The sequence below is a fragment of the Macrobrachium rosenbergii genome, chromosome 41 (assembly GCF_040412425.1).
Source record: "Macrobrachium rosenbergii isolate ZJJX-2024 chromosome 41, ASM4041242v1, whole genome shotgun sequence".
In the NCBI taxonomy this organism is placed as follows: Eukaryota; Metazoa; Arthropoda; class Malacostraca; order Decapoda; family Palaemonidae; genus Macrobrachium; species Macrobrachium rosenbergii.
Genome location: NC_089781.1, coordinates 16,772,356 through 16,783,731, shown reverse-complemented (window position 1 = coordinate 16,783,731; position 11,376 = coordinate 16,772,356). Strand labels below are relative to the sequence as shown.

The 11,376-nt window shown below is 34.3% G+C and overlaps 1 protein-coding gene across 1 annotated transcript in view; it reads left to right on the top strand.

The window, feature by feature from the left end:
* The first annotated feature begins 2,457 nt into the window (after window positions 1–2,457).
* LOC136826683 (protein FAN-like) overlaps window positions 2,458–11,376 on the top strand; it is a 46,697-nt gene continuing 37,778 nt past the window's right edge. The window contains exons 1-6 of the mRNA XM_067084050.1: window positions 2,458–2,640; window positions 5,165–5,303; window positions 5,703–5,827; window positions 6,029–6,119; window positions 8,762–8,875; window positions 10,110–10,295. Of these exons, the coding sequence (XP_066940151.1) occupies window positions 2,618–2,640; window positions 5,165–5,303; window positions 5,703–5,827; window positions 6,029–6,119; window positions 8,762–8,875; window positions 10,110–10,295 (678 nt within the window). The 5' untranslated portion in view covers window positions 2,458–2,617. The remainder of the gene's footprint in view (window positions 2,641–5,164; window positions 5,304–5,702; window positions 5,828–6,028; window positions 6,120–8,761; window positions 8,876–10,109; window positions 10,296–11,376) is intronic.

Genomic DNA, 11,376 nt, shown 5'->3' with positions numbered 1-11,376 from the left:
CTCCTTTCACCAAACGATTTCACTAAGCGTCTTGGGCTATCCTCCCCTCACGCATTGCCCTTTCGTCTATTCTGAGGCTTTCTCTATTTGAGAATCGTCTGGAGAGACAATTTTGTCTTCTAGCTAACAAACGCTGTCTATGGTTGTCATTCCTACGTTTTGATTGTTGTCCTTCTCTCATCGTTCTTCTTCTTCTTCTTCTTCTTCTCTTTACGTGTGAGAATTCTAACTTCTCAAAGGACTTGGTAGATGATATCTCGTCTGTTGTGTCTTTTGGGACAAGAATTACTCAGACGAAGCAGTTTGTATGTTAAATTGATAATGCGTTGCGTGGCTCCATTGTTATATCTTATAACTTATCATCATGATGGATGATATTTGATGACTTTTGGTGGCTGAGTAATCAGGATAAACAAACAATGATTATTGATAAGCATAAACTGGTATGTTAATAGAACACACGCATATATATATATATATATATATATATATATATATATATATATATATATATATATATATATGTGGGTGTGTGTGTGTGTGACCAAAATTGAAGTCCGATTACAGATACCTTTTTCGTTGGCTTAAACACCTTGCTAAAGCTTTAGCAGTATGAGCAAGAAAGCAGTATATATATACATATATACTGTATTGTATATATATATATATATATATATATATATATATATATATATATATATATATATATATATATATATATATATATATACACACACACACACACACACACACACACACACATATATATATATATATATATATATATATATATATATATATATATATATATATATCAAAAAAATTGAAGTCTGATTGCAGATACCTTTTTGTTGGTTTAAACACCTTGGTAAAGCTTTAGCAGCATTTACAGCACACGGATCTTTGCTGACAACAAACTGGTTTTTTTCTAGAAAAAAGGATTCAAACTTTGTCAACCATCTGTAAATGGTAATTAAGCCATCAACCGCTTATTTGCAAGGCGTTTTTCCTTAAATAACATTCAGCCTTAAAAATTGCATGAATTATATTATTACGCATCCAACAAGTGAGTCATTACTACTAGTTTTTGTATCTTTAGACTAACTAGCTTAACGGTATGTGTGTCTTGCTGAAATATATATATATATATATATATATATATATATATATATATATATATATATATATATATATATATATATATATATATATATATATATATATATATACACACACACACACACATGCAAGAAAATCGTCTTAAGAGAGAATTCGCTTAATTGGTCCTAACTGTCAGGATCCTTTATTACCGCCTTCTCGGTAACATGATGTCAGTAGGTGTAGCCAGTGTCCCCATTTCATGTTTCTATTTTGTTGTTTTATTCATTCTTTTTTTCATTATTAAATGAGAAAAGAAAATGTCCCCTAATCCGGGAAAGTGGCAAATACCTCTCATGGACACGGTTAATGACACGCAAGGAACGTACAGTATTTCTAATAACTGCCCAACCCGTGTTACGAAATGGAATTTACTTCTTTATTCTGTACACGGAATATACGTCATTCGCCTAGGCAAGAATAGTGTCTTAAGGATTGGACGGTATGTACGTAATTTTCTCATAATAACAAAAAAAACCTCTTGCATCCACGACGTCGTCGAGTGTGTTGACACCACGCGACCGTGAATGCATAGATCTACAGAACGTATAAATATGTGTTATGCCTCTATGCTCATTGGTCTCCTTGTGATGATACAGTAGCTGAAGTTACAAGAGCCGTTATACTATTACCAACGACGGGTCATGCTGTACATTAAGCAAACTATCAATATTCGTAATATTATGGTCATCAAACATAATGAGACCACAATTATCTGTACACATCCACACCTTAACATATTCGACTGTTGAAATTGTTGATATAATCAATGTAACCGGTTCCTTTATTCATAAGTATAACGAGTATCTTTAAGCATTTTCATGGAATCACTCTTCGGAGGTGGATAGCTTACAAAACCAGAAACCGCAATGATTTGTAATCACGGAATTAATTACGCTTCGCTTATGACATTGGCCTGTCCACCATAGGCTAACATGACTGCTAAACAGGAACGGACATTTCGTGAATTTAAAAGCTTCTGCTCTCAAATGTACCTTTCTATCGTTTGTTTAAAGCGGCATTGTCACACAGGCGGTGGAGTAATTTCATAACCATTCATCTTTAGCTTGCAATAAATCCATGACTTCATATTTATTGTTTACTCGTTCGGGGTGTTGGTTGCTTCCGATTCCTTTCCCTGAGAGGATTCGCGAGCGATTTTAAATAAAAGAGTTACTCTGTGGAAAGTCTTTATTTTAGAAAAGTACAAAAATTATTTAATTTTATAAATCAGGATTTATCTTGGATATGGGAATAGTTTAGAAAATTTAAAGTAGAAGATCTCCAATCGAAGACGACCTTCAAGACTTTCGGACGAAGTGACGATCAGCTGTTTTCAACTCGCCGCAGCAGCAGGTTGTGACACACCGTCGGAGGCCCACCAGGAGGAATTTCGATCTTCCCACCGAGTTGACCTTTCGATTTCTTGTGTACGATGGTGTAGTGGACGCCAGGGAAGATGGATCTAGAAGGAAAAAATAGGTGAGGGTTTATGTTGAAGAAGTGGTGGAGTTTTCTTGCTTTTTTCAAGCGAAGTATAACAGCTGTGATATTTTGGGGTTTGCGTTCGAGCCCATAGGGCTGACCAAGGCTTCGTAAAGGAGGTATTTTTCATTGTTTATGGCAGTGTTAATCGTCAGATTTTACCAGTTTAGCCCAGATTTTTAGGATAATGGATAATAAACCCCAGTAGTGATTGGCAAGGCTATTCATCTCTGGGACCTAACCTAATGTAGGCAGGATATATGCCCCTCAGAGATGAACATTAAAACATAAACAAGTGATGTTAGGGATTTTGGTAAATGTACTGGAGCCGGCCGCATGAAGATATCATTCATTAATATAATTTTTTGCTCAAGTATTTTAGAAAAGCATGTATATAATTCAACACAGATGAGGTAATCCAAGAAATGAACTGAGAAAATGAGAAATTTACCATCACTTGTTTATGTGTTAATGTTCATCTCTGAGGGGCCAGTTATAAACGTGGCATAAGCTCCTTGCTGTGTTTAGTACAGCCCCTCAGGGTTGAAAGTAAAACTTTAAACAAAATACGATAAACTTCTCATTATCGCAGAAGATCTCTCAAATCATCTCGAGTGTATTAGCCTATATACACCCGTGTCTATGTACTTTAGTAAAAACAAATTGCATAAATAAACGATATTCATGCAACCATCTCCTTTACATTTATCAGAGTATTTGTTAATGTTAAATTGTTATAATCCAGTTAGTTGGTAAGCAGGTATTTATATATATTTAGGATCGATTTAATTACTTATTTTGGCGGATTGGTTTGTATTGTTACATAGGTTATCATAATGTATCCTTTTTGATGGTCCATAAAATAATTTTGAATTCCAGTACGGTCAGGCAGCTTTCCAGTGTATTATTTTACAAGTTTCCTGGAATGGAATTTACTGTATTTGTGGTTTAACCAGTTTTAGCCTGACTAGCCTCAGAGAAACTGCATGATATTTTAGGTCACTTTAGGGTGTTTAATAAATACTGTTTAATGTTACAAGTGGCTGATGATTGAATTCAGTCATAAAATCTGGTGTTTATAATGGTTTTTCAAGTGTTTCAAGTGATTGAGATATTCATTTTTATCAAAAAAGATTCAAGTGATTGAGATATTCATTTTCATCAGAAAAGATTCAAGTGATTGAGATATTCATTTTCATCAGAAATGTATCTTTTTAATTCATTAAGGTCAGTGAACTTTGGGGAGATTTGAAATAGAATGAGAAGGGTTTAACAGTGAACAGCCCAGGTCTAACATGCCCTAACCCAGTGCAGCGAAAGTTCAGTATCATATATTAGGAAATTCCTTGCCCCAGTGGAAGTTTTTTCATAATTGTGGAACTGATATTAGAATTACAAATATATATTTCATTATTAAAACAACCAGTGGTTTTCCACTGTCAGAATAAGATAGCAGTTTGCTAGATGATAATCAAGTGTAGTTGGTAAAACTGTTAATTTTTCTATGAGTACATAGAATACTCCATAATGGTGAGAGTACTTATCGTGTTAACTACAGAAACAGTGTCACCTGCCCCCAAATGTCACTTGTTTTATGGACAATCATTGGAAAGTTAATATTGTAATTTTAGTGAAAAAGCAGTTTTGAAGATTACTGTTTTGATAGTGCAGGGTTGATATTGTGAGGAAATAGCAGTTCTTGTAAATTTATTGAGTTTGTTGTCAATTTTGTTGCCTTAACTTTATGGCAGGTTATATTTATACAATAAAATCTATGTATGTGCATGTAATACTGTACTTTAATGGAAGATACCACAAAATTTTAAAATTTAGATCAATATTGATTTCCAGATCAAGATTGCCTTTCAATAGTATGTACTTTGGGTAATCTTTTGTTCCATTATTCACTCATTGATCATGCATTGAATCTGTGGCACACTTCTTACAGTGCTATTCCCTTGAAGTACAATTGAGTTGTCTCCCATATGTATTCAGGAAAGTTGTAGGCTCATTTAATGAAAATGATTGACAAGCAGGAGTCAGTTACATTCAAGAACTTAGCTTTTATAACATAGGCTTCCCAGATGTTAAAATGTGCTGGGACCTCCCCAACTCTATAATTAAATCACTACTTTGAATCTGTTGAAAGTTAGATAGTTTTTATGATCATATGGGTGTGTATTATTGAAATGGTGTTTGGACGTTTCCTTCAGAATTGTGAACTGCTTACCCATTTTTCCAGCACCTTTGGGTTGATTCGTATTAAGGTTACCAAAATGTTCCTTAAGTATTTCGTTACAAATTGATGACAATTTTATTTTAAATTGTCATCACATGATTTGACTCTTAAGGTTATGCCATAATTTTTTTGTTTTAAGAATATGGAAACCAGAACCTCAGAAAAAATTATATTTTCAAAAGATAATCTGTAGAGAGCAAATTATCCAGCCTTAGATTTATCAAGAAAACATAATTGGTGTGATGGAAAATGCACTTTATCTATCTATATATTTTTTCATAGATTTTCACTGTTGCTGTTGGAGCCAGGAGAGATATACTTTGAGGACTTCGCTGTTATTTATCACGTTCCAGAGGAACTTTCAAAAAAGGAGGAAGGCTGGGTGCGGTGGGTGGAAAATACAGTAAGAGGCAGATTAAAGGTAAGAAAACATTGTTCGAAGTTTGAATGAGATTCGAATACTGATAGCATTTTGGTTGTATTTCAGTCTAATAATCTGAACAGATATTTTCCTTGGTGTGAGTCACGTTGGAGTAGAACCATCAAGTTAAATTTCTTGTCAGGCTAGGTCATGGGTACTTCAGTGATGATAACAGATCAGTGTCGACATTTGAAACTCAAAAAAAACTACAAATTAGAGAACAAATATATTTAGAGGCCAAACAGTTTCAGAGCATCATGCTTCCTCTTCACTGAGGAGGGAGGTTTGCTTTTTCTGGTACCTCAGTGGTTGAAGGATTCTGTCTAAGAGCTCTTGTCTTATCTCCCCATGGCTCAGGGAAGGTATAGTGAACTGTTGTACTTTTTCTGCCTTATCCAGGTGTGCTCCAAGTCTTTGGTGTTCGACCCTCGTGATATCCATGTGCCCATCATTAAGTTTCCTTTGAAGAGCATCGAAGTGGTGCAAGAGCATGTCACAACCATTACCAAAGAAATACTGAATAGGTATGTTAGATTTTTAAAGTTTGGAATAAATATAATTATTCTAATTGCACTTATATCACATAGTCTTTTTGTTTTTTTTTTGGCTGGTTAATTTACACTCAAGTACCTGTAACTTTTGAAATACCTATGAACTTTTTATAAGGAGAAGAATGGGCATCCAAAAGGAATTGTAACTATGACCCATTTATTTTAACATTGCAGTGTAGAAGAGGCAACTCTCTTGGAAGTGAAATGCAACATGACAGTTGAAATGCTAGAAGGTGGAATTCTGCAGCCTTACAAATTTTGCAGGGTAAGTCTTTTGTTGAAAGTATAAGACTTATTTTTTTTATTTGTAACATGCAGAGCAATTTAATGTGTAAGAACTACTCACAAACCTAGGAAATTGTTGTGACTTAGGTCAATTCTTAGTCTGAAAAATAAAGGTGCCATAGGTTCTCATTAGTGAGCCAAATCTTTTTGGCTAGAACACGTACCATGTGGACTTTCTGGCATTGTTGATTCATCTTCCAAAAGTGCTTGTACCACTTAAGTCTTTTGTAGTCCTTGTACAGAATAACGAACAGATATTTAATATAAAGAGAAAAAATTGTAACACTGCAGACAATTTTTAACCCTTAATGGATGGGAATCCTCATATGAGTATCTATAACAGGTTTTGGGTGATAAACAGGAATCCTCGTATGAGTAATAATATTTTGCGCCATACTGTTTGAATGAATTTAGCGGGAAAGATGTTCATGCACTTCAGTGAGCCATAAATGAATTTTGGCAACTATGTAGCTCAGCACTGGAGAGATATCGATTAGTATGCCTTGAGATTTCATAGGGTGTACTGCCTCTCTGCAGCTCCAGGACATCTTTTTATTTATTTGCTTATAAATGTACCCAGGGATTGCTGCTATTTTTAGTTCTTGTTTTTTATGATAGTGTGTCAGCTATAATTGTAATTTTGCAAAGAAATATTAGAAAAAACATGTATACCTCACAAAAAGTTACTGCATCTCCCGACCTCAGTAAATCTCGTAAATATTTTACAACAAATATACTCAGAATTTGTTGCTGGTCTTAGTTCTTATCTATTATGATGTTGTGTGAACTGTAATTATAATTTTACAAAATAGAATAAAATAAATTATTAGAAAAATTTGCAGAACTTGGTAAAATTAACATATATTTATGATTGTCTTGTAAAAGGGCCCCACACGGGGTTGTAAATAGTCACTTTCAAATTCCCGTGGAAGGTAGGGAAAAATTTTTAGAATTTTTTTCTTGCACCTTGTGCATTTGCATATCTTCCTTTTTCCATTGATGTGTTTTTTTTCTTAAATTGGCCAACCTTAAAGTTTGCCTATACTCTATCGGCGCCTTCATGGCGATTTAGGCGTTGTCCCCTTCATTGCCAAATGTACTTCTCTCGAGTTTTTAAAGGCCTACCCTTCCCATTTACCTTTCAATGCGTGCTTCTGTCAAGGAGGTTTAACCTCCTTGGTGTTTGTTAATGTCTCCTGGGAGCAGTAAACTTCTGGGTGTTCTCTATTGCCTCGACACTCCTTCGAAAATATTTCCATTCTTCCAGGTCTCTGTTTTTCATATAGGCCTCATTGAATCTCTTTTTGAACCTTCCTTGTGATTATCTCACACTACTCGACTTCCGCACTTCTAATTTACTTGTTTTTTTGTCAATTTACTGTGTATATATATGTCTATGCATATATATATATATATATATATATATATATATATATATATATATATATATATATATATATATATATATATATATATATATATATATATATATATATATATATATATATATATACAGAGAGAGAGAGAGAGAGAGAGAGAGAGAGAGAGCGAGCAATTGACATTTGAAAAGGATTGTGTGTGTAGACAGATAAGAGAGCGCAGCATAAATATACATAGGTTACACAAATAAGATTATCGGCAGCTATCTGATTTATCATCTATTCATAATATGGTCCTTCGTTTCTTTCCAGTTAGAGTATTCATAACATTTTTCTATTTATATATCTTCTTTTCTTTACAGACTTAGTTCCAGCTTTGCCATTTACTCGGAATATTTCATTGTTTTTTCCTTTGTTTTTGTATCAGTTTTTATCGTTATAACATACACGATACCTTTGCATGAATGCCCATACCCGATGAAAAATACGGGTTTGTCAAAACAAATAGATGATTATTTGGGTCATGAATGTCATATTGATAATAATACACAAAAATGCCAGGACTATTTATGATCGATTTCTCGAGCCTGTGGACGAAGATTAATGCGGGAATGAGGACTTCCTTCCATGTTGTTTGTAAGGCGACAGACTCCTTAATGAGTCAGTGAGTGTTTTGACTGAGCTTCCCTTGTGGAGGCACGGGCTGTTTGACATCTTCATGCCCTGAGGTCAGCTTAACAGGTAAGAGAAGAACTGGCAGAGCTGGAAATTTTTTTGTCACGTTTAAGAATAAACGTGTTGTTTTATTGTTGTTAAATGCTAGAAAATTACGAGGGCCTTTAATAATTGGCAAAAATTGATTAGCAACCAATTATATTTGTGTTGTATAACTTATGCTGCCTTCATATACCATACAACGTGAGTGGGAATATTTGATGTGGCAGCGCCGGTCACCTCCCATGCCCTGCCCTTTTCGCCATGAAGGAGCCGATGGAGTATAGTCTAGGGGTGTGCTTGATATATTTTTAGCCCGTGCCTTAAGGGTTAATGACTTGGCACTGCTTTACAAGTTGGCAAACCATAGTTTTCTAATGATGGACTGGCATTAGTTGGGTGTGTTCCCCGTGAACTTCACTATTTTTAATATATTTGTGTGCCCTTTAGCAAGTATGTTTACGTGTAACTGGGTAAAATAAAGAGACGCATGTTGTCGCTATATTCTAAATGTTTGCTCACATTTCAGGAGGAGTACTGTCATAGGTTTGAACTGGTATTCTTAGAAACATCACAAGTTATACCCCAAATTTGCCAGCTGCAGCGAGCATCAACACTGCCTCCCAATGATCAAAATACCATGGTAAGTATCACTGATTATTTTGTAGAGGACAATAAGATAAAAAGTGGGTAACTTAAACCAAATGGTTATTCAATATCTGCATTATGGCAATGCTCATGTGCTCTCTGGAGGCAATCTTTGCATGTTGTGTTAAGAATAATTATTGCCATATTTTAACTGGCTGAGAATCATGCAAGGAAATTAGTTCTTGTAGATAGTTCTTCTACTGGTTATTCAGATTTTAAGCAGAAACCTTTGAATTTCTTAACTAGATAAAATAGTAAGCCTACAGTCAACTTTGGCGTGTGTGAATGACGTGTGCATTTGTTGGAAAGTAGAGAGAAGCTTTACTGTGTATCCCCCAAGAAGCCCTGGGCAAGGCAAAGGCTAAAATAAAAATACCTATTACAATATTAAATTTTTAAACATTCCGTCTGCCAGGTTGCTGTTGGGAAGAAACAAAACAAGGAAAGATTTGTTGGTAGCCTTAGCAAATTAAAGTCTTAATGTACAGTATTGTTAAATACTTGATTGCCTTTCTACCAGAATAATCAAAGAGTTCAAGGCATACAAAAATGTATAATAGTCCCATTTTAATTTTAATTTGTTCTATGATAAAAAAAAATATTTTGTGCCATTTTATTAAAGATTTTGGCATGTTTATCACTGTTAGTTTGACAAATGTAGTTTTGTTTTGGGGTTGACTCGAAACATTTTAAACATGAGTGGATGACAGCTTTCCTGTGTATTATTGCTTAAGATTCTGCTCTTTACAAAATATTGTTAATCTTTCAGAATGACTGCTATTAATTACCCAAAGCTTATGGCAGGTACAATCATGAAAATGCTATACAGTAGCTCCTCAACTTACCAAATGCTTTGCAGGTCTGGTCTTGTGATAAGTAACGAAGGCCCTGTAGTGTTGCCTGTGCTTGACCATTATCAAGGTATCCCTCAGCTAATGAAAATTTAACATGTAGCTTAAGCTAAACTGTACTTTAAGCTTAATGTTCAGTTTAAGAGGTTCTGAAAAATTGATCATGTCTTAAAAAGGTAGTCTAGCATAGAAAAAAAGCCATAATAATGTAACTACTAAACAAAATAGTACAATGATATGAAACCTGTTAAGTTGTGGTGTTACTGTATACTGTGCCATCTAATTTGAACATGTTTGCAAATATTCTTCAGAAACTAAACTTTTAACCTCTCCTATAAAATGACATTCTATACATTGTCATTTTTAATGATTTAACAGATTCAAGCTATTGTCAGATCAAGACAAAGAAGGAAGAGGTTTGATAGGGCGCTACTCGAAAACCTCTCAGAAACAGAGGTCTTAGAGACTCAAGCCAACAAGGTGACACCATTGGTTACTAACCCTGGCACCATCTTGCTTACAAATGCCAAACTGTATTTCCAGCCTCACAATAATGCAGAAAAGGTATGTTGCATGAAAAAGTTACATTTTCTGGTGTTTTAAGTGTTGATTTGCTATGGGGGCAAGTCAGGTGTAGTGCTGTGTTTTTATAATTGCATGAATTATTTATGTAGATGAAATTTCATCTAAAATAACATGTTCGATTGTTTTGATATCAGTCAGCTGCTGAGGAAGATATATAATTTCTTGAAAACCAAATTAAGATTTGAGAAAGTAATCCGAAGTTGATTGTTACTGAAAAATAGGGTATAATGGGGTAGTGCTAAGTTTTATTATAGTACATTGTTTCATTTGCGTTTGTTCACAAGCTGAGATACTGAGACACAGTAGTGACTCATTATAAGAGAAGAAAGACTTGGACTCCAGTAAAGTGGGTAACATCTCAAGGTATCAGTTTAGACACATGAATAATCAACTTACAGAAGAAATACCTTTACTTATTAAATGCTACGGACTGTTGTTTTTATGTGAACTGCTTAACACTGTAGACTTTATAGATTGCTTCAAATTTAATTTGGTACTGCATTGTGAGAATAGAGTGCCAAGATAGCCCTCGAATGACCAAATTAATCCACTTTGTCATTTCATTTTTTAAGTCCTGTAGAGCAAAAAACCCAAGTAGCCCAGTAACTTAAAGATTTTGTCAACTATCTCATGAAAGTTTTCATAAACACTAATTTTTTATTCTCATTTCCAGTGTCTTCTCTTGTATAAATGTTCATGCAGCATTCAGATTTTAACAGCGCAGTAGTACTTTATGCTTGATAAGCTACATTCTTTTAAAATCATGCAGTCTTATACTTAAGTTTTTATCATTCTAAATCTTGAATGTTGTTCTGGTTTAACCCTGTACTGTACAGACTAAAAACACAGTATAGTGGAGACTTACAGGCTTTTTTTCATTAAAGTGTCTATGGGACCAGCATAAATATAATCTTGAATGGCAGAATTGTAAGACTCGAAAGCTTTTCATAGTCTTTACTTAATAAAAATAACTCTTGGTTACCTAATGCCATTTTTGTTCATGACACTTACCTGACAGATATATATATAGCTGTATTCTCCGAAAGGGACCGACAGAAAT